The sequence below is a fragment of the Pan paniscus genome, chromosome 10 (assembly GCF_029289425.2).
Source record: "Pan paniscus chromosome 10, NHGRI_mPanPan1-v2.0_pri, whole genome shotgun sequence".
Taxonomy (NCBI): domain Eukaryota; kingdom Metazoa; phylum Chordata; class Mammalia; order Primates; family Hominidae; genus Pan; species Pan paniscus.
In genome coordinates, this window is record NC_073259.2 from 118,443,242 (window position 1) to 118,471,125 (window position 27,884).

The window sequence follows — 27,884 nt, forward strand, 5'->3', positions numbered from 1 at the left end:
CTTTTATTTGAAACGTTAACAGCTGTCTCAAAAGGCACTTGCTGAGGGCTTCCCTAAACAAGATGAACAGTACTTACCAGATGCACCAAACAGACTGCAACTGGCAGCCCTTGCCTCTTTCCACACCCACAGCGAGACGCCCTATGAGGAGGCCACCTTGAGAAGAGTCAACTCTCAACTCTTCATGCCAATAAGTTGAGGAGAACAGAGGAATAACTTTTTGGCACAAAGCGCTCATCAAAACAAAAAAACAGCTTAAAACCCCAAACCCACACAATCCTTGGCAGATTTTCTCTGCATACTCCTCCACCCTAGCAGCATTTATAACATTCATGCACACCCTTCCACACACTATGGTTACTTAACTAGAAATTACCTAACTCTAACTCTTTTTTTTTTGAAATGGAGTCTTGCTCTGTCACCCAGGCTGGAGGGCAGTGGTGACATCTCGGCTCACTGCAACCCATGTCTCCTGGGTTCAAGCGATTCTCCTGCCTCAGCCTCCCAAGTAGCTGGGACTACAGGCGTGCACCACCATGCCTGGCTAAATTTTTTTCTATTTTTAGTAGAGATGGTATTTCACCATGTTGGCTAGGCTGGTCTCGAACTCCTGACGTCAGGTGATCCACCCGCCTCAGCCTCCCAAAGTGCTAGGATTACAGGCATGAGCCACCATACCCAGCCAATTACCTAACTCTTAAGGACAACATGTTGGATTCCACATACAGTTGTTTGCAATTACTTACTGAATAGTTTTACTTCCCTGCTAAAGCCCTACTGGAACTTCAGAAGAAAACAGAATGCACTTGCCTAACCTAAATCTCTACCAGCAAAAGAAGGAAGCTCCAACTGGAAACTGTAAGAAACATCAAAGGGTGTAGTCAGAGTTGCCCTGACCCAAATCTCCAAATGGCAGCTTAAGAAGCCTCACTGGCCAACTGGGAAACATCCGCTGTCCAAATATTATAGGACGGGCTATTCAACCGCATCCCTGAGCTCTGGTGAAATAGGCATGCAGTATAATGGAATTAACATGATTAACAGCAGCTGGGAAGACAGGGAAGTTACAGTTTCAGGATCAAGAAGTTAATCTGAAATCAATGGTTGGTTTGCTAGAGCTTCTTTCAGAACAAAGACAATACTCTTTCCCCCCCCCCAACAAATCCAGAGGCATAGCTCTCTGGCTATATAAGCAGATTTGTTCTCTTTCCCAACATCCAAATTTTATTTCTCAAATTTGAACTCATCTTCCTGTTAAGAGCAAATCACTCCTAGACTCCTAGGTTTATTTTTAAATGCTTATAAAAATATGTTTTGGAGGAACTGCATCTTGTAAGATCTATTTTAATGTCTGTGACTGAGTCACCAAACGTTGCTGAAACTGGCACAGCTCCTTTGAACTCCCAGGGTCAATTCACATGAACTTAAAATATTACATAACAAAACAAAGTTGGACCCTGATTGTGCCCACTCTGGAGGTCACAATGAACAGACCCATTCCCACAGCCAACACTATCATATGGATGTGGAGTTATCCCACGAGTACTAACTCTGGCCCAAGGTAAGATGGCCACGAAAAAGAATAGGCCTAACAGGCCATGTACAGTGGTTCACGCCTGTAATCCCAGCACTTTAGGAGGCTGAATTGGGCAGATCACTTAAGCCCAGGAGTTCGGGACCAGCCTGGCTAACATGGCGAAACCCCATCTCTACTAAAAATACAAAAATGAGCTGGGTGTGGTGGTGTACGCCTGTAATCCCAGCTACTCAGGAGGCTGAAGCAGGAGAATCACTTAAACCCGGCAAGTGGAGGTTGCAGTGAGCTGAGATTGCACCACTGCACTCCAGCCTGGGTGACAGAGTGAGACTCTATCTCAAATAAAAATTAAAAAAATAGGCCGGTTGTGGTGGCTCATGCCTGTAATCCCAGCACTTTGGGAAGCCAAGGCAGGCAGCTCACGAGGTCAGGAGTTCGAGACCAGCCTGGCCAACATGGTGAAACTCCATCTCACTAAAAAATACAAAAATTAGCTGGGTGTGGTGGTGGGCGCCTGTAATCCCAGCTACTTGGGAGGCTGAGGCAGGAGAATGGTTTGAACCCGGAAGGTGGAGGTTGCAATGAGCCAAGATCATGCCACTGCACACCAGCCTGGGTGACAGGGCGAGACTCTGTCTCAAAAAAAAAAAAAAAAAAAACAGGGCCCGGGCACGGTGGCTCACGCCTGTAATCCTAGCACTTTGGGAGGCCGAGGCGGGCAGATCACGAGGTCAGGAGATTGAGACCATCCTGGCTAGCACGGTGAAACCCTGTCTCTACTAAAAATACAAAAAATTAGCCAGGTGTAATCCTAGCTACTGGGGAGGTTGAGGCAGGAGAATGGCATTAACCTGGGAGGTGGAGCTTGCAGTGAGCCGAGATCATGCCACTGCACTCCAGCCTGGGCAACAAAGCGAGACTCTGTCTCAAAAAAAAGAGGAATAAGGGAAAAAAAATAGGCAAACTAAGTGATCTTGCATGGTGTCTGACAGAGAGAGATTCATATTAATGAGTACGCCACACTGGATGGGGGCGAGGGGTGGGAGGACAAAAAAAAAAAACCCCATCCCAACTATCCCCTCACCAAAAACCAGAAAAAAAATCAGAAAAAATGGATTCTGAAAGTATGGGGTGACAAATCCAGTGAAAGCCCTAAATAAATGTAAAATGCCTAATGCAGTGGTTCCCAAACCTGTCTGCACATTGGTAACCCCTGGGGACCTCCAAAAATATCGATGTCTATTCCCAATTCCATGTATTTCCATCTACACTGGAGAGACCCAACGTCAGGATATTGAAAAGCTTCCCCGGATGATGGTTTTTGTTGTTGTTGTTGTTTTTTTAATAGATGGAGTCTCGCTCTGTCGCCAGGCTGGAGTGCAGTGGCGCAATCTTGGCTCACTGCAACCTCCGCCTCCCAGGTTCAAGTGATTATCCTGCTTCAGTCTCCCAAGTAGCTGGGACTACAGGTGTGAGCCACCATGCCCAACTAATTTTTGTATTTTTAGTAGAGACGGGGTTTCACCATGTTGGCCAGGATGGTCTCAATCTCTCGACCTCATGATCTGCCCGTCTCGGCCTCCCAAAGTGCTGAGATTACAGGTGTGAGCCACCACGTCCGGCCAGCTTCCCCAGATTATTCTAACAGAGTTTGGGAAGTGCTGGCCTAATGAAACCTTCCATCTGAGGGCTGCTGCCACACCCACGGATTCACATCATTCACCTATGTTTTCTGTCTTACCTTCATAACAATCTAAGCGACAAGGTGCGAGCCGTATGGCCTCCCGAAAGTGGATTATTGCTTCTTGGACTCTGCCCATGTTCCTAAGTGCTGCTCCCTTAAGTAGCAAAGCTTGAACACTATTACTGTTCAGCTGAATGGCCTTGGCTCCTAAATAGAGGGCCCGGGAGTAGCGTTTGCTATAGAAGCTGTGACAGCTGGAGAAAAAAAAAAAAACACAAAAACCCCAGAAGTTATCCAAGAGAAGTCTACAAAGAAACTTGATCCAAAAATCATATTGAAGGCCCTGAACATAATCCTTATTCCAAACCACACTTATAGTTTTAACCTAAGATATTAGTAGGAAAGCAAAACAAACCAAAAAATCCACCATTTATTTTTAAGGGGAAATCTTGATATGGAAGGGAAAAATTATGAAAAAGAACCTATGATCTGGATATTAGTTATTAGCAGAGAGGCATTCAGAGAATTTGTAAAGCCAGGTTAATAAACAAAGGAGCATCTTCTGGCCCCATCACTGATGGCTCAGTACTAAGCACAATGCATTCACCAACTCAGTTAATGCTTAACCCTAGAAGGAGAGGTTATTAGCCCATTTTCCAAATGAGAATACAGACCTAGATAGGTAAATAATGCATCCAGAGTCATAAACCATGATTTGAATCCAGGGCTGATTATCCTTTTAAAAAATATACATATACATATACATATACATATACATATATATATATACACACACATACATATACATATACATATATATATATACACACACACATATATATATATACATACACATATATATTTATAGAGACAGGGTCTTGCTACATTGCCCATGCTGGTCTCAAATTCCTGGCCTCAAGTAATTACCTCTTTTTATTTTTATTTATTTATTTTTGAGACAAAATCTCACTCTGCCGTCCACCTGGAGTGCAGTGGCACGATCTTGGCTCACTGCAACCTCTGCCTCCTGGGTTCAAGCAATCCACCTGTCTCAGTCTCCCAAAGTGTTGAGATTACAGGCATGAGCCACCATGCCTGGCCAGGTGATTACCTCTTAAACCTGTGCTTTCAATTTATATTCTCTTCAGGAGCAACCATAATCTCTTAATCTACTGACAACTGGGGAGAAAAGAGAATGCATAATCATACCCAGAAACCACCCACGGTTCTGCATGCTGATCAGAGATATTGAAAAGGCGGCATCCAAGGTTCTCAACATCCTCCAGCCGCCCTTCTCGTGCCAGTAGGTAGCCATATACATCCATTCCTAGAAGAGAAGGACACAGTGAGAAGAGGTGTTTTAAGAAGAGAAGCAGGGGTCCCACATACAGGAGTAGCACCCAACATCAGACCCCATGCTGAGGCCCCAGCTCCTGCAGGGGCTAAGCCCTTTCCACCATCACAGGCTCCTCCAACTACTATTTCCAGTTTCCTACAAAGTGACTATTAAAATGCAAAACCCAGGTTGGGCGCAGTGGCTCACACCTGTAATTCCAGCACTTTAAGAAGCCGAGGCAGGTGGATCACGAGGTCAGGAGATCGAGACCATCCTGGCTAACATGGTGAAACCTCATCTCTACTGAAAATACAAAAAATTAGCCGGGCATAGTGGCACGCGCCTGTAATCCCAGCTACTTGGGAGGCTGAGGCAGGAGGATCACTTGAACCGGGGAGACAGAGGTTGCAGTGAGCCGAGATCACGCCACTGCACTGCCTGGGTGACAGACTGAGACTCCGTCTCAAAAAAAAAAAAAAAAAAAAAAAAGAAAATGCAAAACCCAGCTGGGCATGGTGGTTCACACCTGTAATCCTGGCACTCTGGGTGGCAGAGGCAGGAGGATCACCTGGGCCCAGGAGTTCAAGACCAGCCTGGGCAATATGGTGAGACCCTGTCTCTAAAGAAATTTTAAAATATCAGCCAAGTGGCCAGGTGCAGTGGTTCATGCCTGTAAACCCAGCACTTTGGGAGGCCAAGGAGGGCAGATCACGAGGTCAGGAGTTCGAGACTAGGCTAATAGGTGAAACCCCATCTCTACTAAAAATACAAAAATTAGCTGGGCATGGTGGCGTGTGCCTGTAATCCCAGCTACTCAGGAGGCTGAGGCAGGAGAATCGCTTGAATCAGGGAGGCGGAGGTTGCAGTGAGCCGAGATCGTGCCACTGCACTCTAGCCTTGGCTACAGAGCGAGACTCCATCTCAAAAAAAAAAAAAAAAAAGAAAAGAAAAAAGGGCCAGGCGCGGTGGCTCATGCCTGTAATCCCAGCACTTTGGGAGGCTGAGGCAGGTGGATCACGAGGTCAGGAGTTCAAGACCAGCCTGGCCAAGATGGTGAAACCCCGTCTCTACTAAAAATACAAAAAATTAACCAGGCACAGTGGCAGGCGCCTGTAATACCAGCTACTCGGGAGGCTGAGGCAGGAGAATTGCTTGAACTCAGAGGGCAGATGTTGCAGTGAGCCGAGATTGCACCACTGCACTCCAGCCTGGGCAACAGAGTAAGACTATGTCTAAAACATAAAATAAAATAAAATAAAATAAAATAGAAAGAAAAAAAATTAGCCAAGCACAGTGGCACATGCCTGTGGTCCCAGCTACTCAGGGGGCTAAGGCAGGAGGATTGCTTGAGCCCAGGAGATCAAGGCTGCAGTGAGCTATGTTTGTGCCACTCCCGCCTGAGTGACAGAGTGAGACCCTGTCTCTAACAACAAAAACAAAACCAAAGGAGGCCGGGCACAGTGACTCACGCCTATAATCCCAGCACTTTGGGAGGCCGAGGTGGGAGTTCAAGACCAGCCTGGCCAAGATAGTGAAACCCCCATCTCTACTAAAAATACAAAAACTAGCCAGGCGTGGTGGCACACACCTGTAATCCCAGCTACTCAAGAGGCTGAGGCAGAAAATTGCTTAAACCAGGAGGTGGAGGTTGCAGTGAGCTGAGATCGCACCACTGCACTCCAGCCTGTGAGACTCTCACAAAAAAAAAAAAAAAAAAAAAAAACCAAAGGAGCAGAACAACCTACCTCACAATTTGAAAGCCTGCTGTTTTCAGGAAGTGCTTGTCCTTCTATCCTGTGGTGTGATACACAGCTACCCTAACCCAACCAGAAAAGGCCCAAAAAAGGCATCAACTAAGGTCTCTCTTCCCAGAGTTCTAGACCATCAGAAATACACTGCTGAAAAGCCAATCAGTCTCAGAAAAAGTTGGCCTATTCCAGAAAAAAGCTCGTAGTTCTATCCAGAATGCAGTTCATTAAAGATCACTGCCTCAGGCTGGGTGCAGTGGCTCAGGCCTGTAATCCCAACACTTAGGGAGACTGAGGCGGGTGGATTACCTAAGGTCAGGAGTTGCAGACCAGCCTAACATGGTGAAACCCCCGTCTCTTCTAAAAAAATACAAAAATTAGTTGGGTGTGGTGGCGGGCGCCTATAATCCCAGCTACTCGGGAGGCTGAGGTGGGAGAGTCACTTTAACCAGGAGGCGGAGGTTGCAGTGAGCAGAGATTGTGCCACTGCACTCCTGCCTGGGCGACAAGAGTGAAACTCCGTCTCAAACAAACAAATAAAAAATCACTGCCTCTCTGCAGCCCCCGCTTTATTCTCACCCACATTCTATAAAAAGGGACCTATGCTCACTGTTACCCATCTCTTGCCACCATTCTCTTCCATCCCTTGCTATCCCTTCAGATTCCCATGAAAATTCCTCTCAAGCCAAGATTACTGCAATGCTCCTGCTAGCCCCTGGGCCTGGGTCTGAGATTCCAAGCTGCCACTGCCATTCCAAGCTGCCAGCTGTTGCCAGACTAGTATTTCTAAAACATCATTTTCATCATGGGTGCAGGCAGCTTCGAGAAGAGGAATAAGCACTTGAGGCGAGGGGAGATCTTGTGCAAACAAATCCATCCTTCTAGATCTGCTTCCTCATCTAAACGCTGGGGATGGCCCCTTCCCAGCTCCATCATTCCCCTGGCTTAAGAGCTCATAAGACTGTTTATTGTCACAAGGCCCTGTTTTTCTGATGGCCTTTTTTGGACCTTTACAAATAGACAGCATATCTATCTGACCTTATTTCCCACTATTCCTGAGAACTCACTGCCAGTGTCCTAACTGCCATCTGTGGGAGGTCCCTGTGAAGATTACCCTTCACCTGCAATCTTTTTCAAGATCAGTGATTTTTCTGTTGTTCATGCCTAATTACTGCCTTTTATCACCTTATCCCTTTCTTATTCCTTTTTAATTATACTAAGGACATGGCAAAACAAAATTCCCTAAAAGGATATTATGGTTTTAGGGATGCCATCCAAATTCTCAGTCAGGCACACCATAAATTTATAAGTCATAAGGAGGAGCTATGAACCCCTCAAAAGAAAAAAAGCCAAATAATGATCTGTGGGGAGAAGACACTTGAATTCAAGCAAAAACAGCTGCTCAAATGGTATTACCTAAGCGTTAGAGACATGTGTCATGACCTAAAAAAAGTAGAAGACTAGTATAAGTTTTATACACCATTTCTATGAAACTTGGTATCGAGTATTAATGCTGCATATTCTCCCTATTATCTCTGATGCCCCCCAACAACAGCCACTGTCTTCCTGCCCCAAGAATTACTTACCTTTTATCAGATAAGGATCCAACATCTGTGCCTGTTCAAACTTGAGGACAGAGTTTTTATTGTCTCCAGCTCTGAAGTACAGATCTGCCAAGCTTCCCAATAGGTCCACGTTATCTCGCAATAAGGATTTTTTCTCTAGTGAACTTTAAGATATTTATTAAACATTGAACCTTTAAATCTATTATAAATCCTCTTAGTTGCTGAATCTGGATGATTGGTCATACAGATACTATTTTCTTTTGCATAAATATAAAATTCTTCGTAATAAAAAACTTTAAGCTTATGACTTTAAAAAAAGTTATATAGGACAGGATAGCAAAAACAAAGAATAAAGCAGAAATCTCTCAGTACCAACAAATAACTTTGTGGTTGCAGTTCTTCAGAACACAACATACGCTACATGGTGTTAAAGGTAATGTCATTCACAAGTGACACCTATTTATTACTCAAGTAAATGACTTTGCATAACACAAGCCCAATTCTCTTCTTGTCCTTGAACTTTATCTGAATATAAAGAAAATCCCTAGTCCTAAGCAGGCAAGCTAGGTTAGACGCTGCAATAAACTAAGCTTCTGGGTGAGTGCAAAATGATTTTCTTCCAGGCTGAAGAATGATACACCAAGGCCAGGCATGGTGGCTCACGTCTATAATCCCAGCACTTTGGGAGGCCCACGTGGGAGAATCACTTGAGCCCAGGAATTCAAGACCAGCTTGGGCAACATGGTGAAATCCCATCTCTACAAAAACATACAAAAATTAGCTGGGTGTGGTGGCATGCGCCTGTAGTCCCAGATACTCAGGAGGCTGAGCAGGATGGTTTGAGCCCGGGAGATTGACAGGTCAAGGCTACACTGAGCTGTGACTGCGCCACTGCACTGTAGCCTTGGGGGGGGGGGGGAGAGAGGGAGAGAGAGAGGGAGGGAGAGAGAGACAGAGAGAGAGAGAGAGAGAGAGAGAGACAGAGAGAGAGACAGAGAGAGAGAGAGAGAGAGAGAGACACCTTGTCTCAAAAAAAAAAAAAAAAAAAAAAAAAAAGAATGACACACCAAGGAAGCCTGCTTTGCTTTGCAAGGGTTACTACCTGTGCAGGCACAGAGCTAAACTCAGTCAGATTTCTATTTTTACAGGTCTCCAACAGAGATGATTACATGATTACATTTGGGACCATTCAGTATAAAAGACTAACACATCCCAGAGACTGGCTGCCGCACCAACAGCAAAGCATCTCATTTTTCTTTTTGCTACTTCAGATACATCAGACTTCCAGACAAGCAAAGGGCCTCAAGAACACTGAATTAACTTTGTGGCTCTCACCAGATGGTATTGATTGCTCTTGAGTTGTCACCAGTGTGCACGAAAGCATACGCTTTGATCCACACAGAGAGCCAGTCCAAGTTAGGCACGGTTTGGATCACATTCATTGTCATGGATGCCACCTCTGCCCCTTTTACAGAAAGGGACAACAAGCCTAAACCAACAGAAAGCAGAAGAAAGAAAGTAAGGCACGATATCTCTCTTCCACATGCAAGGAGAACGGGCTACATCTTCCCTTGGCTAAAAGGCAACCGCTTCCCTATTCTGAGCGATGCGTGAGAGAAAAACCATAATTTAGTATTTCTTTTCTTTTTGAGACAGTCTTGTTCTGTCCCCCTGGGCTGGAATGCAGTGGCACAATCTCAGCTCACTGCAACCTCTGCCTCCTGGGTTCAAGCGATACTCATGCCCCAGCCTTCCGAGAAGCTGGGACTACAGGCACGCGCCACCATGCCTGGCTAATTTTTGTATTTTTAGTAGAGACGGGGTTGTGCCATGTTGCCCAGGCTGGTCTCGACCTGCTGAGCTCAGGCAATCCACCCACCTCAGCCTCCCAAGGTGCTAGAATTACAGGTGTAAGCCATCATGCCCGGCCAAAAACCATAATTAAGTATTTCTTGATTGAATATGTGACAACAGGAATCCTACTAAATCACTCTCTGGAGGGGAACTTTTAAAAAAATAAAGTTATTCTAATGTACAGGCAAGATTGAGAACTACTATCTTTGACAGTAAACATGCCATGAAAACAGGCAGGAAATATCTCTACCTAGAATGGCATCAAGGGCTAATGGGCACTGCCTCAGCACCTCCTTATAGCTGGTGACTGAAGGGCGCTCCTGACCAGCCTTCTTGTACAGGTTTGCCAGCATCATGTTTATCTGTACAAACACAAATAACAGATAGTAAAATAAGTGTATATTGCAAAGAAAATCTCTCACCATGAAAAAGTCCTAATTTTCATTACCAGTTATTTACTTTTTACTGGAAAATCTACCCACAACCCTGTGCAAATAAAGGCAGACTGACCCCATTCTTCAAAAGAAAGAAGAAATTGGCCAGGTGCGGTGGCTCACGCCTGTAATCCCAGCACTTTGGGAGGCCGAGGGGGGTGGATCACGAGGTCAGGAGATCGAGACCATCCCGGCTAACACAGTGAAACCCCGTCTCTACTAAAAAATACAAAAAAATTAGCTGGGCGTGGTGGCGGGAGCCTGTAGTCCCAGCTACTCGGGAGGCTGAGGCAGGAGAATGGTGTGAAACCGGGAGGCGGAGCTTGCAGTGAACCGACATCACGCCACTGCACTCCAGCCTGGGCTACAGAGTGAGACTCCATCTTAAAAAAAAAAAAAAAAAAAAGAAATTACTACCCTTCCTTTCCCTAGCTCCTCCCAATCCTAAGAGGAAAGTCACATTACCTTCCCACAAGGCCCAGTAATATCTGAACAAAAGACGCTGCCCTCTGGAAACTGGAATAACATTCATTTAAGAAATGGTAGAGAACGCTAGTTAACTTGATTCTTTCTTGATCTTAAAACAGAAGATGAACTATCTCACATAAGAAAGTGAGAAACTCTTGACATAGCTAGTTAAGAAGGATCAGCTCAGTTTTTCCTAATAAGGAAATGATACAGAAAGACAGATAAAGAAGTATAATACTTGGCTTTTCTTTGACAATTCCACTTGTGGCTAGACTCTAGCCTTTCTAAAACTTAAGGCTTTGGCCCGCAGGTACTAACTCACTAAAGTAATGCTACAAAAATCAGCTACACTATTTAAATCCAGTGAGTGCAGACAGCTGCATTTTAGCGTAATTTAAATATGTAACTTTGTAAAGCTAAATTAAAATAATCCTACCTAACATGCAACTGGGAAATGAGAAAATCTAAAAGTTCTGGCCGGGCACAGTGGCTCATGCCTGTAATCCCAGCACTTTGGGAGGCCGAGGTGGGTGGATCACGAGGTCAGGAGATCGAGACCATCCCGGCTAACACGGTGAAACCCCGTCTCTACTAAAAAATACAAAAAATTAGCTGGGCGTGGTGGCGGGTGCCTGTAGTCCCAGCTACTCAGGAGGCTGAGGCAGGAGAATGATGTGAACCCGGAAGGCGGAGCTTGCAGTGAGCCGAGATCGTGCCACTGCACTCCAGACTGGGAGACAGAGCGAGACTCCACCTCAAAAAACAACCAAAAAAACCCACAAAAACAAAAAAAAACCAGAAAATCTAAAAGTTTCTAAGAATGTAGAAGTTATAGGCAAGTGATAAAAGACCTTCCTAATAGTACACAGATAAACACAATATTCCAATTTAAAATTAGATTTTTTTTTTTTGAGACAGAGTTTCACGCTTGTCACCCAGGCTAGAGTGCGATGGCACGATCTCAGCTCACTGCAACCTCTGCCTCCTGGGTTCAAGTGATTCTCCTGCCTCAGCCTCCTGAGTAGCTGGGATTACAGGCACCCGCCACCACGCCCAGCTAATTTTTTTTTTGTATTTTTAGTAGAGATGGTGTTTCACCATGTTGGCCAGGCTGGTCTCGAACTCCTGACCTCAGGTGATCCAACCACCTCAGCCTCCCAAAGTGCTGGGATTACAGGCGTGAGCCACCGTGTCTGGCAGAATTAGTAGATTTTAAACACAACAGTATTTGCTAGATCATTAACCTAAGGAAGCAGTCAATGTGAGGGCACAAAAGAAAAAAGGTCAACCCCCAATCTCTTCGATTTAACTGTGGCTTGGTATGCCAGATATTTACTAGAAAGAGTGGCTCTAAAGATAAAGAACATCTGTTCCAATTATAGACCTACATTATATAAAACAATCTAATATAGCATTGATTCACACTAATTCAAACAATGGAATAATGAAATACTAAAAATAAAACTATTTTTTACTTGGCCTCAGATTTTCCATATTAGGCTACTATTTTGAAAATGCAAAGAAAAATACTTAAAAGGAAAACTCCAGGATTGATGTCAATACTTGTAAAGAATAAAAAGTTAAATTTAAGATCCTTTCTTGACTGCTGGTTATATTAACAAACTATGACTGATGGACTATCTGTCTCAACAAATATCAAAATTTCCTTTAAGCTACTTGACTGTCACTTTAAAAGAAGGAGTTTTGAGTAATACCTAATGAAAAAGTCAATTATTGGCCGGGCGCAGTGGCTCACACCTCTAATCCTAGCACTTTGGGAGGCCGAGGTGGGTGGATCACGAGGTCAGGAGATCGAGACTAGCCTGGCCAACATGGTGAAACCCCGTCTCTACTAAAATACAAAAAATTAGGCAGGTGCAGCGGTACGCGCCTGTAGTCCCAGCTACTCAGGAGGCTGAGACAGGAGAATCGCTTGAACCCAGGAGGCGGAGGTTGCAGTGAGCTGAGATCATGCCATTGCACTCCAGCCTGGGCAACAGAGAGAGACTCCATCTCAAACAAACAAACAAACAAAAGTCAACTATTTTAAAAATAGATCCTCACTTAAAAACATCATAAAGCCACATTCCACCAGTTATAAACACAAGCAGTCATCATTTTCTAAAAACTGAGTAAGAAATTCTATGTTGGTATGTTTACTCTTAAAAGGTGAAGATTTACCAAGATTTAATAATCTAACACTGGAATTTTCCTTTAAAATGTGAGGGAATATGTGGCGATGTTTACCATATATTAACAGACATTCATTTAGACACATTTTGACTCACTTCCTTGTCCTTTACATAGACTGAGAAGCCAGTTAACTCCCTAACGGACAAGAAAGAAAAACTGTAAATGTTATAGGTTTATGTTTGAGGCACACATCTTTGCTCCGAGCTGTAAGAGCACTACAGAATGAAGGATATGTACTGCTGACAAATGCAGACTCATATAGGTGCTCTAAGAATGATGGCAATGAAAATCAAGCAGTGGATGCTATAAAGCTGAGATGCTTTGCCATTACTATTTTCAAAAAAAAGTCCTACAAATATCCACAGGTCATTATGAAGGAGATTATGGTATATGTCTAATAAAGTAAGGAATAGTATCCTTCAAAGTTTATAATTAAAATGGCTTCTTGGCCGGGCGTGGTGGCTCACGCCTGTAATCCCAGCACTTTGGGAGGCCAAGGCAGGCGGATCACCTAAGGTCAGATCGAGACCATCCTGGCCAACATGGTGAAACCCTGTCTCCACTAAAATGCAAAAAAGTAGCTGGGCGTGGTGGCACACGCCTGTAGTCCCAGCTACTCGGGAGGCTGAGGTAGGGGAATCGCTTGAACCCGGGAGGTGGAGGTTGCAGTGAGCCAAGATTGTGCCACTGCACTCCAGCCTGGCAACACAGCAAGACTCCACCTCAAAAAAAAAAAAAGACTTCTTACAAAAGGAAGATACCTTGAATATTGCAGCAGACATTCTTCATCTGTGCAACAAGATTATTCTTGGAGTAAGAGAAGACTTTCATAGGTTACCAGAACAGGATTTAGTATACAGCATCCAGGCTTATGATGAGAGAGGTTAATTCATAATAAACTTTCAAGTGTTTTTAATAGCAGCCACCATCATACTGAAGAAATAGCTTCAAAAACTCAGAAAATAGTAAATAATACCTTAATATGAGGAGGTGCTTAAACATGTTCTCATCAAGTTTGGTTACTTTTAAAGTTCAGCAAGACTTGGATGAAGCAGCACTAACTAAAATACACCAGGCCCCTACTGCTTAGATTTCCTATCTTTTAAAGGCAGGAGGATGCACCTGTCATTTTACCTATAAAATTCCTTATTGTTAAGCACAAGTTGCACAAAACAGTTTTTCAATAAAATGAGCAAGGCAGGAGACATGACAGTATTATTAGAATATTAAATACTGATATATTCTCACATTCATGAATTTGGTATTTATAAAAGTAACAGAAAAAATACTATTCTTCTCATTTTATAAATAAAAAAGTAGTAAAGCTCACAAATTGGTAACTTGCCCAAGTTCACACTGCACACAGCTTGTATGCACCTAAACTCAAACTAGACACCAGATCTTTTTTTGTTTGTTTTTTTGTTTTTTTTGAGATGGAGTTTCACTCTTGTTGCCCAGGCTGGAGTGCAATGGCACCATGTTGGCTCACCGCAACCTCTGCCTCCTGGGTTCAAGTGATTCTCCTGCCTCAGCCTCCGGAGTAGCTGAGATTACAGGCATGCGCCACCACACCCGGCTAATTTTATATTTTTAGTAGAGACGGGGTTTCTCCATGTTGGTCAAGCTGGTCTCGAACTCCCGACCTCAGATGATTCACCCACCTCGGCCTCCCAAAGTGCTGGGATTACAGGCATGAGCCACCATGCCCAGCCGACACCAGATCTTTTGATTTTAGTTAAAGGTGTTTTCTTCACTATAATATGCTGCTGAATCAAACACAAAGACATATTCTACACATAAATAAGGATAAAAGAATCTTACAGTATTAATTTTGAAAACAAAGGAATAAAACCACCCCCATTACCAAATGTGTACACCTATGGAAGGCAAAAAATGAAGTTCTAAAAAAGTATTTTTGCCACCTGGAAGTGTTTTGCAAATAAATCATTATTTCCTATAATAAGAAATATCAAAGGCTTCTCTGCCTATGGAGTAGCCATTCTTTATTCCTTTATTTTATTAATAAACTCACTTTCACTTAAAAACAAAAACAAATACAAGGAGGCCAGGTGCAGTGGCTCCTGCCTGTAATCCCAGCAATTTGGGAGGCTAAGGTGGGAGGACAACTTGAGCTCAGAAGTTTGGGACCAACCTGGGCAAATAGTGGAGACCATCTCTATTTAAAAAAAAGAAAAAAAAAAAATTGGCCGGGCATGGTGGCTCCCACCTGTAACCCCAGCACTCTGTGAGGCCGAGGTGGGTGGATCACCTGAAGTCGGGAGTTCAAGACCAGCCTGACCAACATGGAGAAACCCCGTCTCTACTAAAATTACAAAATTAGTTGGGCATGGTGGCGCATGCCTGTAATCCCAGCTATTTGGGAGACTGAGGCAGGAGAACTGCTTGAACCCAGGAGGCAGAGGTTGTAGTGAGCTGAGATTGCACCATTGCACTCCAGCCTGGGCACCAAGAGTGAAACTCCCTCTCAAAAAAAAAAAAAAAAAAAAAAAAAAATAGCCGGACATGGTGGCTCACGCCTGTAATCCTAGCACTTTGGGAGGCCGTGGCAGGCAAATCACAAAGTCAGGAGTTCAAGACCAGCCTGGCCAATATGGTGAAACACTGTCTCTACCAAAAACACAAAAATTAGCTGGGCGTGGTGGTGGGTGCCTGTAGTCCCAGCTACTCAGGAGGCTGAGGCAGGAGAATCACTTGAACCCAGGAGGTGGTGGTTGCAATGAGCCGAGATCGCACCACTGCACTCCAGCCTGGGCAACAGAGCAAGACTCTGTCTCAAAACAACAAAAAAAAAACAAAACAAAAATAAAAAATAGGCTTGGAGTGGCGTCTCACACCTGTAATCCCAGCACTTTGGGAGGCCAAAGTGGGAGGACAGTTTGAGCCCAGGAGTTTGAGACCAACCTGGGCAACACAGTGGAACCTTGTCTCTACCAAAAATAAAAAAAATTGGCCAGGTGCGGTGGCTCCCGCCTGTAATCCCAACACTTTGGGAGGCCAAGGTGGGCGGATCACCTGAGGTCAGGAGTTCAAGACCAGCCTGGCCAACATGGCAAAACTCCATCTCTACTAAAAATACAAAAAAATTAGCCTGGCGTGGTGGCAGGCGCCTATAATCCCAGCTACTCGGGAGGCTGGGGCAGGAGAATCACTTGCACTTGGGAGATGGAGGTTGCAGTGAGCCCCCATGCTATTGCACTCCAGCCTGGGCAACAAGAGTGAAACTCCATCTCAAAAAAAAAAAAAAATTAGCTGGCTGTGGCAGCATGCAACTGTAATCCCAGCTATTTGGGAGGCTGAGGTGGGAGGACTGCTTAAGCCTGGGAGATTGAAGCTGCAGTGAGCCAGGATCACAACACTGTACTGTAGCCTGGGTGACAGTGAGACTCTGTCTCAAAAAATATTAAATTAAGTTAAACATAAAAAAGAAAAAAGAAAAAACAAAGAATAAGCATGTGTAGTATTCTCCAGCTATCATTTTCATCAGCTGGATTTTCAGGGTCCCCCACCCCCACTCCATGAAGAGGAAGAAAATGAGAATTAGAATCATGGGTAAAATGTTCACACGGACTCCTTAATGCATGAGAAAACATGGAGAGAGGGAGCAGGGTTAGGAGAGCTGAGGAGAAAAACACATAAACATTCAACTTACTTTGGGAGTTCTTTGTCTTGAAGGGATCCCATCAAGTATAGCAATGGCATCTTTATCTTGTTTTAGCATTGTATAACATTCAGCCATTTTGTATTTCACTTCAATTTCAGATGGAAGACACTAAAAGACAATGGAAATATTTCTTTGAAACGTTATTCCAACAATATGACAGTTCTTCAAAACGTTAAACATAGAGTTATCATATGACCCAGCAATTCTTTTTTTTTTTTTTTTTTTTTTTTGAGACAGGGTCTCGCTCTGTTGCCCAGGCTGCAATGCAGTGGTGCAAACATGATTTACTGCAGTCTTAGACTCCTAGTCTCAAGCGATCCTCCCACATTGGCCTTCTGAGTAGCTAGGACTACAGGTGTGTGCCACCATGCCCAGTTTTGTAAAGACAGGGGTCTCACTATGTTGCCAAGGCTAGTCTCAAACTCCTGACCTCAAGTCCTCCTACCTCCACCTCTGGAAGTGCTTGGATTACAGGTGTGAGCCACTGTGCCTGGCCTCATCTTCTTTTTTTTTTTTTTTTTTGAGACAGAGTCTCGTTCTGTCACCCAGGCTGGTGTCTCCTGCCTCAGCCTCCCAAGTAGCTGGGACTACAGGCATCCACCACCATGCCCAGCTAATTTTTTGTATTTTTAGTAGAGACGGGGTTTCACCGTGTTAGCCAGGATGGTTTCAATCTCCTGACCTCGTGATCCGCCCGCCTAGGCCTCCCAAAGTGCTGGGATTACAGGCGTGAGCCACTGCGCCCAGCTTCTGGCCTCATCTTCTACATCTAATCAGCTATCATCTAAATCAGAGGTCCCCAACCTTTTTGGCACCAGGGACCAGTTTCATGAAAGACAATTTTTCCACAGATAGGGGGTGAGGGGGTGGTTTCAGGATGAAACTGTTCCACCTCAGATCATCAGGCATTAGACAGATTATAATAAGGAACACACAACCTAGATCCTAGCATGTGTAGTTCACAATAGGGTTTGTGTTCCTATAAGAATCTAATGCTGCAGCTGATCTGACAGGAGGCGGAGCTCAGGCAGTAATATTCACTAGCCCTCCACCCACCTCCTGCTGTGCAGTCTGGTTCCTAACAGACCAGGCACTGGGGCCTGGGGACCCTGTTCTAAATTCTTAAGAGTCTTTCTCAAAAAAAAAATAAATAAATAAATCACAATTCTATCTCCAATTACCTGACTTTGTGGAGTAGATGCAGAATTTCCAGTTGAAGGTCTCACTTTTGAAGTTTTACTTAGCGCTTTCTTCTGCTGTAAAGCCATGGTATACTTACTCACAGCATTCCGATATTCCTTATCATGAAAGAGAGAATCTGCATGATACACCAAAAGCTGGTACTTCTGAGGTGGGGAGAATAACTCACTACAAAACAAGAGAAAATGTAATACATCTTTTCCTCCCTTTCAATCCAAGCTCCCCCAGCTTCTTTTTTTTTTTTTGAAATAGATTCTCACTCTGTCACCCAGGCTGGAGTGCAGTGGCACGATCTCGGCTCACCGCAACCTCCACCTCCCGGGTTCAAGTGATTCTCCTTCCTCAGCCTCCCGAGTAGCTGAGATTACAGGCGCATGGCACCACGCCCAGCTAATTTTTGTTTTTTTTTTAGTAGACATGGGGTTTCGCCACGTTAGCCAGGCTGGTCTCAAACTCCCAACCTCAAGTGATCTACCTGCGTCGGCCTCCCAAAGTGCTGGGATTACAGGCGTGAGCCATCATGCCTGGCCACCAGGCCCTTTTAACAGTCTGAGATATATCTATCCATACTCTCATATTAAGATGAAGTACAGAGAAACCTCACCACTTTGAATCCTTTTTAAAAACAGGCTGCACAGGCTGGGCGCGGTGGCTTACGCCTGTAATCCCAGCACTTTGGGAGGCTGAGGGGGGCGGATCTCAAGGTCAGGAGATCGAGACCATCCTGGCTAACGCGGTGAAACCCCATCTCTACTAAAAAATACAAAAAATTAGCCAGGCGTGGTGGCAGGCGCCTGTAGTCCCAGCTACTTGGGAGGCTGAGGCAGGAGACTGGCATGAACCCAGGAGTCTTGTAGTGAGCCGAGATCATGCCACTGTACTCCAGCCTGGGCGACAGAGCCAGACTCTGTCTCAACAACAACAAAAAAAAACCAATGCACAAAAAGAAGTTTGAAAAAACCTGAAAGCTCTTCAAATACTAAAGAAAGGCCAGGCGCGGTGGCTCACGCCTGTAACCCCACCACTTTGGGAGGCTGAGGCAGGCAGATCACAAGATCACGAGATCGAGATCATCCTGGCCAACACGGTGAAACCCCAGCTCTACTAAAAATACAAAAATTAGCTGGGAGTGGTGGCAGGCGCCTGTAGTCCCAGCTACTCGGGAAGCTGAGGCAGGAGAATTGCTTTAACCCAGGAGGTGGAGGTTATAGTAAGCCGAGATCGCGCCACTGCACTCGCACTCCAGCCTGGCGACAGAGTGAGATCTCGTCTCAAAAAAAAAAAAAACAAAAAAAACTAAAAACTAAAGAAAATGCCACTATAAAAGGAGAATGGGGGGCTGGGTGTGGTGGTTCATGCCTGTAATCCCAGCACTTTGGGACACCAAGGCAGGCGGATCACCTGAGGTCAGGAGTTTAAGACTAGCCTAACCAACATGGTGAAACCCTCTCTACTAAAAATACAAAATTAGACGGGTGTGGTGGTGCATGCCTGTAATCCCACCTACTCGGGAGGTTGAGACAGGAGAATCGCTTGAACCCGGGAGGCAGAGGTTGCTGTGAGCCGAGATTGCGCCACTACACTCCAGCCTGGGCGACAAGAGTGAAACTCTGTCTTAAAAAAAAAAAAAAAGATCGGGAAAGCCAATGGGATAGCAAGAGGATTGGCCTTGATAAAAGTTTATTTAGGCTGAGCTCAGTAGCTTGTACCTGTAATCCGAGCACTTTGGGAGGCCGAGGCAGGCAGATCACTGAAGGTTGGGAGTTTGAGACTAGCCTGGCCAATAAGATGAAACCCCGTCTCTAGTAAAAATACAAAAATTAGCCAGGTGCGGTGGCGAGTGCCTGTAATCCCAGCTACTTGGGAGGCTGAGGCAGGAGAATGACTTGAACCCAGGAGGCAGAGGTTGTGGTGAGCCAAGATCGTGCCACTGCACTCCAGCCTGGGTGACAAGTGAAACTCTGTCTCAAAAAAAAAGAAAATACAAAAATTAGCCAGGCATGGTGGTGCATGCCTGTAATCCCAGCTACTTAGGAGGCTAAGACAGGACAATCGCTTGAGCCCAGGAGACAGAAGTTGCAGTGGGCCAAGATCATGCCATTGTACACCAGCCTGGGCAACAGGGAATGAAACCCTGTCTCAGAAAAAAAAAAAGTAAACTTCACTAGCACTAGAATTCTTACCTCCTGGAGTCTCAGGGATTTCAGGACAGCGTAAAGGAACCAATGTTTTAAAACTGTTTAACCTTGAGTATTACAGTCAAGAATTATAACCTGCCTAGAAGTTGACCACCATTCCTAATGAGGAACTCATATTTTCAACCTCCAATTCCACTCCTTCCCAAATAAGAGGAAGAAGTTTACTGTTTTTCTTTGACAAGTAAAAACTATAGCAGGCCGGGCATGGTGGCTCATGCCTGTTGTAATCCCAGCACTTTGTGAGGCCAAGGTGGGTGGATCACCTAAGTTCAGGACCTGACCAACATGGAGAAACCCTGTCTCTACTAAAAATACAAAATTAGCCTGGCGTGGTGGCACATGCCTGTAATCCCAGCTATTCGGGAGGCTGAGGCAGGAGAATCACTTGAATCTGGGAGGCAGAGGTTGCGGTGAGCCGAGATAGTGTGCCATTGCACTCCAGCCTGGGCAACAAGAGCCAAACTCCATCTCCAAAAACAAAAACAAGAAAAACAAAGTTATAGTTGCTTATATGAAAGAACAGAGTGAGCTGAATAATTCTTTTTTTTTTTTTTTTTGAGAAGGAGTCTTACTCTGTCGCCCAGGCTAGAATGCAGTGGCACAATCTCGGCTCACTACGACCCCCGCCTCCCGGGTTCAAGCAATTCTTCTGCCTCAGCCTCCCGAGTAACTAGGATTATAGGCACCTGCCACCTCGCCCAGCTAATTTTTGTATTTTTAGTAGAGACGGGGTTTCGCCATGTTGCCCATGGCTGGTCTCAAACTCCTGACCTCATGATCCACCCGCCTCAGCCTCCCAAAGTGCTGGGATTACAGGCGTGAGCCACTGCGCCCAGCCGAGTCGAATAATTCTGTAGATAGTTAATTTCTCAACAAGCTAGGCACAGTGGCTCACACCTGTAATCCCAACACTTTGGGAGGTTGAGGTGGGAAGACTGCTTGAGCCTGGAGTCTGATCAACATAGTGAGATCTTGTCTCTTAAAAACAAACAAACAAACAAACAGGTATCATACATTAGTGTTTGCGGAAGGAAGGGACAATTGGAGAGTGATTACTAATAGACACAGGGTTTCTTTTTGTTGGGATAATGAAAACCTTCTGGAGTTAGATCATGGTGATGATCATACAATTTTGTAAATACACTAAAACCCACAGAATTGCATTATTGTGGCCATGTGCGGTGGCTTATGCCTATAATCCTAGCTACTTAGAGGCTGAGGCAGGAGAATCGCTTGAACCTGGGAGGTGGAGGTTGCAGTGAGCCAAGATCCCACCACTGCACTCCAGCCTGGGTGACGAGAGAGAGACTCTGTCTCAGACAAAAAAAAAAAGGGGGGGGGCCGGGCGCAGTGGCTCACGCCTGTAATCACAGCACTTTGGGAGGCCAAGGAGGGAGGATCACCTGAGGTCAGGAGTTCGACCAGCCTGGCCAACATGTTGAAACCTCGTCTCTAATAAAAATACGAAAATTAGCCAGGCATGGTGGTGGGCGCCTGTAATCCCAGCTACTTGCAAGGCTGAGGGAGAACTGCTTGAACCCAGCAGGCGGAGGTTGCAGTGAGCCAAGATCACGCCACTGCACTCCAGCCCTGGCAACAGAGCGAGACTCAGTCTCCCCAGAAAAACAGAAAAAAAGCAACAAAAAGAGAGTACACTCTAGATGACTTAAGTTCTCTTCAAACTCTGTGATTCTATGTACGTAGTGAGAAATAACCATTTGATGCTTAGATACAAAAGTATTATTACATCCACAGAAAGCATTCAGATATGCATATAACATACATGTCTACTTACACATGCATAAGTTATCTCTGTAAAGACACACGAAAAAATAGTTATTGCCTCTGGAGAAAGGAAATGTTGGGGTGATGTTCAAGACTCAGGTAAAGATACTGATCTGCATGCCCCTTCTCCACTGTTTGAATTTAACAGTGTCTATTCCTATTCCACAAGAAATTTTAAAGTATAAATCATGAAGGTCAGAACTTAAACATGTCCTGAAGCTAGGAAACTGCCAATCTAACCCAATATGAAAAAGCATGGGCTAAACTTCGTCTAGCCAGAGAATTAAACTGTTTCAAACTATCCTGTAACATCTTTAAGAACTAAGAGTAACTAGGGCCTAAATCTCCAAACGTGGAAACTGTATGCTTTGTCAAATCACTCAGAACCAAGTGAAAGGCTCCAGAATAAACACGTAAGGCTGACAGAGACCAGGGCTCCTGTCAACATGAAGTGGATGGTGGCAAAATGATGGGTCTCACTAGTAAGGTCCAAAGCACATTAATGAGGCCGGGCTCGGTGGCTCACGCCTGCAATCCAAGCACTTTGGGAGGCCTAAGTCATGGGGATCACTTGAGGTCAGGAGTTCCAGACAAGCCTGGCCAACATGATGAAACCCCATCTCTATTTAAAAAAACAACAAAAAAAAATTAGCTGGGCGTGGTGGTGCGAATCTGTAATCCCTGCTACTCAGGAGGCTGAGGTGGGAGGATCGCTTGAGCCTGGGAGGTGGAGGCTGTAGTGAGCCGAGATAGCACCACTGCACTCCAGCCTGGGCAACAAAGCAAGACTCTGTCTGAAAAGCAAAACAAAACAAAACACCAAAGTGCACTAATGAAAATCCAATGGGCAGCAGCAGCTGCATTGTAAGCACTTAAAGGACTTTTCCCTTCTGACCTAGACCAGCTTCTACAGCAGGCCAAACACTAATACATCTACAGAGTAGAAGTTTCCATTATAACGCCATTTGGAGGTAGCAGACTGGTGGCTCAGAATGGAGACTCTCCAGTCAGAGAAGACCAGGTCCAGGCATCGTACTCCTCCATTTATTGGATGTGTGAACTTGGACAAGGGTATTTCACCTCCCTGAGGTTGTACTCACTTCCTCAACACACTCAATAAGCATGTGAGTGCTTATTGCGCACAGCCACTGCGCTTTCAATTGGTGGGTGATGCGAAGGGTAGAAAAGTGGGAGTACCCGAGAGTCCTGGGAGTCAGAGAAGGCTCTTTAGGAGAGATATCCAGGCTAAAACCTGAAGGAGGAGGCAACGCTGAGATGAGGACCGTCGCAGGAGGAACAGCAAGTACAAGGGCCCAGAGTAGAGAACACGCTTGGTGCATTCAAGTAACACAAAGAGGCCAGAAGCGATGGTTCACGCCTGTAATCCTTAAACTTTGGGAGGCCGAGGCGGCGGGATCACCAGAGGTCAGGAGTTGAAGACCAGACTGGCCGGCTGGGCGCAGTGGCTCACACCTGTAATCCCAGCACTTTGGGAGGCCGAGGCGGGCGGATCACGAGGCCAGGAGATCGAGACCACCGTGAAACCCCGTCTCTACTAAAAATACAAAAAAATTAGCTGGGTGCGGTGGCGGGCGCCTGTAGTCCCAGCTACTCAGGAGGCTGAGGCAGGATAATGGCGTGAACCCGGAAGGCAGAGCTTGCAGTGAGCCAAGATCGTGCAGAGCGAGACTCCGTCTCAAAAAAAAAAAAAAAAAAAAAAAGACCAGACTGGTCAATATAGTGAAACTCCGTTTCTACTAAAATTACAAAAATTAGCTGGGCGTGTGGCGCTCGCCTGTAATCCCAGCTACTTGGTTGGCTGAGGCAGGAGGATCGCTTGAACCCAGGAAGCGGAGGCTGCAGTGAGCCAAGACTGCGCCACTGAACTCCAGCATGGGCGACAGAGCGAGGCTGTCTCAAAAAAATAAAAATAAATAAACAAATAAAAACAAATAACAGAATAGCCAGGGAGGCTAGAGGGCAGTGAACAGAGTAATGAGATGAAGTCGCAGAGAGTGGAGGGCAGATATTTGCCTTCAGAGGCCATGGGAAAGAATTTTCATAAGTGCAATCAAGGATTTTTTTTTTTTTTTTTTTTTGAGACGGAGTCTCGCTCTGTCGCCCAGGCTGGAGTGCAGTGGTGCTATTTCGGCTCACTGCAAGCTCCGCCTCCCGGGTTCACGCTATTATCCTGCCTCAGCCTCCCGAGTAGCTGGGACTACAGGCGCCCGCCACCACGCCTGGCTAAAGTTTTTTGGTATTTTTTTTAGCAGAGACGGGGTTTCACTGCGTTAGCCAGGATGATCTCGATCTCCTGACCTCGTGATCCGCCCGCCTCGGCCTCCCAAAGTGCTGGGATTACAGGCATGAGCCACTGCGCCCGGCCAATAAAGGATTTTACGCAGGAGAGGGACATGCACTCAAGGATGGAATCAGCTCAGTGCTTCAAGGAAACAAGGCGCCACGCCCACCCATTAATGGAGTCTCCCGTTTCCTTTTTTTGAGACAGGCTGTCGTTCTGTCGCCCACGGTAAAGGACAGTGATGCGATCACGGCTCACTGCAGCCTCGACCTCCTGGGTTCAAGCGATCCTCCTGCCTCAGCCTCCCGAGCAGCTGGGACCGCAGGCACGCACCATCACGCCCGGCTAATTGTTTAATTTTTACTTTTCGTAGAGGCAGAGTCTCCCTATGTTGCCCAGGTTAGTCTTGAACTCCTGGGCTCAAGCAATCCTCCCGCCTCGGCCTCCCAAAGGGCTCGTATTAGAGGCGTGAGCCACCGCGCCCGGCCCCGTTTTCAGGGGTTTCCCAAGGCGAGAAAGTGGACCCTCCTGATACACTTAACGGGGGGACCAATCTCAGATGCGGGGGCCAGCGCATAAAAACCAGGAGGCTGGGTCCCTGAGCCGCAGCGAGAGAAAAAAACGTTCTTCTGGAAGGAGCCGAGAGGGAAGGATTCAGCCTAGCGATGTGACAGTCGCGCTGCCCCGCGACAGGTGCCTCAGGAAACCCTCGCCTGGGTCGTCCTCAGAGCCTCTGCCTTCTATGTCTCCAAGCCGCCGCTCGCCACATCCCCGCGGGGACTTGACGCCGGCACCCAGTGAACCCAACTTGCGCTCCGAAGTCTGCTCCGCTCCAGGACGCCCTCGCAGACCCCGGAGCCTCCGCTGGCGCCGGCGGCCGCTCCTTCCCGCCTGTTCCCACGTGCCCTGAGCCCCCGCTCCCAAACCGCCGCGGCTTTCTCCTCAGCCCCAGGCAGCTACCCGCCTCAACTCACGGGTTGTTATTACTCATTGTAAGTAACAAGCTGCTGAGGAGCCGCACGTTGGAGTGCAGCCCCGCGGCCGCCATGTCCCGCACGTGGTCTATCACATTCATCCTGCTCCGCAAAGCCGCGGGCAGCGGCGGCAGCACTGACTCGAAAAGCCGGTAGAGGATCCTTAGGGAAGACTCCAAAATGGCGGCGTCGCCGGGGTCCATCGGGTCCACACGCGGCACCACCCCCAAGCAAGAGGTAACTACTGAAGTGCCCGAATAAAAAGAAACTCGAGTCCCTGCTCCTGTCGTGGTCCTTTTCAGGTGAAATGAGTTGTTATTTTTACGCAAAAATCACGTTATCATCCTAAACTGCAAACTTTACTGAGGATTTACAATGAGACAAAAGGCACCTTATAAGACTACTCGGTCAATTTGAATGAGTCTGAGAGGAATTTGTGCCTCTCAGAAATTAAAATGTGTGGGTATTTACCGAAATAAAATACAGTAAGGTGAGGAAAAACGCTCCAACTGGAATTAAATATTCTAATCGGGAGCCAGGGACAGACCTAACGGCCTTTACAGTGGCGCATGCGCACCAGGCTAGGGCCGCCGCGCCCCTCCTCAGGTGTTTTGTGTTCCTGCCAAGTCAGGCTTCGGCCCTGCAGGAACTCCTTGGTTTGAGGGGCATATTTCCCCATGTAAAATTATTCCCTAGATCCGTGGAAATAAAGGCTGGATCCAGGAATTAGCTGATACCCATATAAACCAGCATGTGTCTGGCACACTTAACGTTTTAGGAAAGTTTTACACAAGTTATTGGACGCTCACAACAATCCATAAAGTTGAAGTTGTCATTCCCTTCCCACAAGGGAAGAAACTGCCTGCTTAAATTTTGTGCTCAGGTTGTTAAATGGTTGACTTGGAATCAGATCGACTGGTTAATTATGTTGGATCGCAAACTCAAATGTATACAGGGACCAGGGAGGTAACTGAGCCAATGAGGCAGTTTAGGTCGTTGAGTCAGAGTCCGAATACTCTCCACAATCATCCTCTCAGATCTAGCCTATCGCTCCTTTCTTGAAGGAGACAGTCGTTTTGGTCTAGATTTTGTTTTCATTTGATTTTTACAGTAATAGATGCAAAAAAAAAATGCTCTGAAAAAATCACAGTGTATCTTCATCAGTCAACTTTTTCAGCTGTTAACATTTTGTCACAGTTGAAGCTCCTGTAGATCCTTTTCCCATCTCATCCCCTACTCTAGTTTCCTGGATGTGTGAGACCTTCTATTTGATTTTGGTGGGCATCATCACTGTGAACTTTTCTTTTTTCTTTTTTTCGAGACGGAGTTTTGCTCTTGTCGCCCAGGCTGGAGTGCAAAATCTCAGCTCACTGCATCCTCTGTCACCCGGGTTCAAGGAATTCTCCCTGCCTCAGCTTCCCGAGTAGCTGGGATTACAGGCGCCTGCCACCACTGTCATGTGCGTCCATGTGAAGAGACCACCAAACAGGCTTTGTGTGAGCAACAAGGCTGTTTGTTTCACCTGGGTGCAGGCGGGATGGTAGCAGCACGAGCCATAGGCAAAACTCCTCAGACACCAAGTTAAAGAAGGAAGGAGTATATTCGGCTGGGAGCATCAGCAAGGCTCCTGTCTCAAGAGCCGAGCTCCCCGAGTGAGCAATTCCTGTCCCTTTTAAGGGCTCACAATTCTAAGGGGGTCCACGTGAGAGAGTCGTGATCGATTGAGTAAGCAGGGGGTACATGACATGCACCGGTGGTCAGAGTGAAACAGACCGGGAAGTTTCACAATGTCTTTCTATAATCTATAGATAACATCAGTTGCTAGGTCAGGGGTCAGTTAAGGCAGGAACCGGCCCTTTTCACTTCTTTTGTGATTCTTCAGTTACTTCAGGCCATCTGGATGTACACATGCAGGCTTGGGTTCAGAGGCCTGACATTCCTGTCTTCTTACGTTAACAAGAAGAATAAAACGAAATAGTCGTAAAGTGTTGCGGCAGCGAAAATTTTTGGGGGTGGTATGGAGAGATAATGGGCGATGTTTTTCAGGGCTGCTTCAAGTGGGATTGGGGGTGGTGTGTGGGAACCTAGAGTGGGAGAGATTAAGCTGAAAGAAGATTTTGTGGTAAGGGACGATATTGTGGGGTTGTTAAAAGGAGCATTTGTCGTATAGAATGATTGGTGATGGCCTGGATGCAGTTTTGTATGAATTGAGAAACTAAATGAAAGACACAAGGTCTGAATTAAGAGAAGGAAAAAAACAGGTATTAAATAACTAAGAATTGGGAGGACCCAGGACATCCAATTAGAGAGTGCTCAAGGGAGTTCAGCATAATTACTTGCTTGGTTGGTGAGTTTTTGGGCTCTATCCTTGACAGAGTCCTTTTTAAGTTGGAGGCTGAGCTTGGTGAGGTGTGTTTTTAAAAGACCATTAGTCCATTCTACCTTTCCTGAAGATTGAGGACAGTAAGGGGTATGAAGTTTTCACTGAATACCAAGAGCCTGAGAAACTGCTTCGGTGATTTGACTAGCAAAGGCCGGTCCGTTATCGGACTGTATAGAGATGGGAAGGCCAAACCGAGGAATTATGTCTGACAGAAGGGAAGAAATGACTGCGGTGGCCTTCTCAGACCCTGTGGGAAAGGCCTCTACCCATCCAGTGAAAGTGTCTACCCAGACCAAGAGGTTTTTTAGTTTCCTGACTTGGGGCATGTGAGTAAGGTCTATTTGCCAGTCCTGGGCAGGGGCAAATCCCCGAGCTTGATGTGTAGGGAAGGGAGGGGACCTGAACAATCCCTGAGGAGTAGTAGAATAGCAGATGGAACACTGAGAAGTGATTTCCTTGAGGATAGATTTCCTCAATGGAAAGGAAATGAGAGGTTCTAAGAGGAGGGCTAGCAGCTTGTAACCTACATGGAAGAGGTTAT

The 27,884-nt window shown here is 45.9% G+C and overlaps 1 protein-coding gene across 7 annotated transcripts in view; it reads right to left on the bottom strand.

The window, feature by feature from the left end:
- The window catches only part of ANAPC7 (anaphase promoting complex subunit 7), a 31,719-nt gene extending 4,979 nt beyond the window's left edge, over positions 1 to 26,740 (bottom strand). The window contains exons 1-8 of one of the 7 annotated variants that reach the window (XM_003832478.5): positions 24,961 to 26,740; positions 17,683 to 17,869; positions 16,490 to 16,609; positions 9,975 to 10,086; positions 9,206 to 9,359; positions 7,892 to 8,034; positions 4,431 to 4,548; positions 3,279 to 3,475 (exon numbers count right to left, since the gene is read on the bottom strand). In XM_003832478.5, the coding sequence (XP_003832526.1) occupies positions 3,279 to 3,475; positions 4,431 to 4,548; positions 7,892 to 8,034; positions 9,206 to 9,359; positions 9,975 to 10,086; positions 16,490 to 16,609; positions 17,683 to 17,869; positions 24,961 to 25,163 (1,234 nt within the window). In that variant the 5' untranslated portion in view covers positions 25,164 to 26,740. Of the gene's footprint in view, positions 1 to 3,278; positions 3,476 to 4,430; positions 4,549 to 7,891; positions 8,035 to 9,205; positions 9,360 to 9,974; positions 10,087 to 16,489; positions 16,610 to 17,682; positions 17,870 to 20,796; positions 20,860 to 22,784; positions 22,803 to 22,881; positions 23,140 to 24,960 lie in introns of those variants that run through there. The other 6 variants (XM_008957901.5, XM_008957902.4, XM_055096126.2 and 3 more) reach the window with 6 other exon arrangements.
- Positions 26,741 to 27,884: the final 1,144 nt, after the last annotated feature.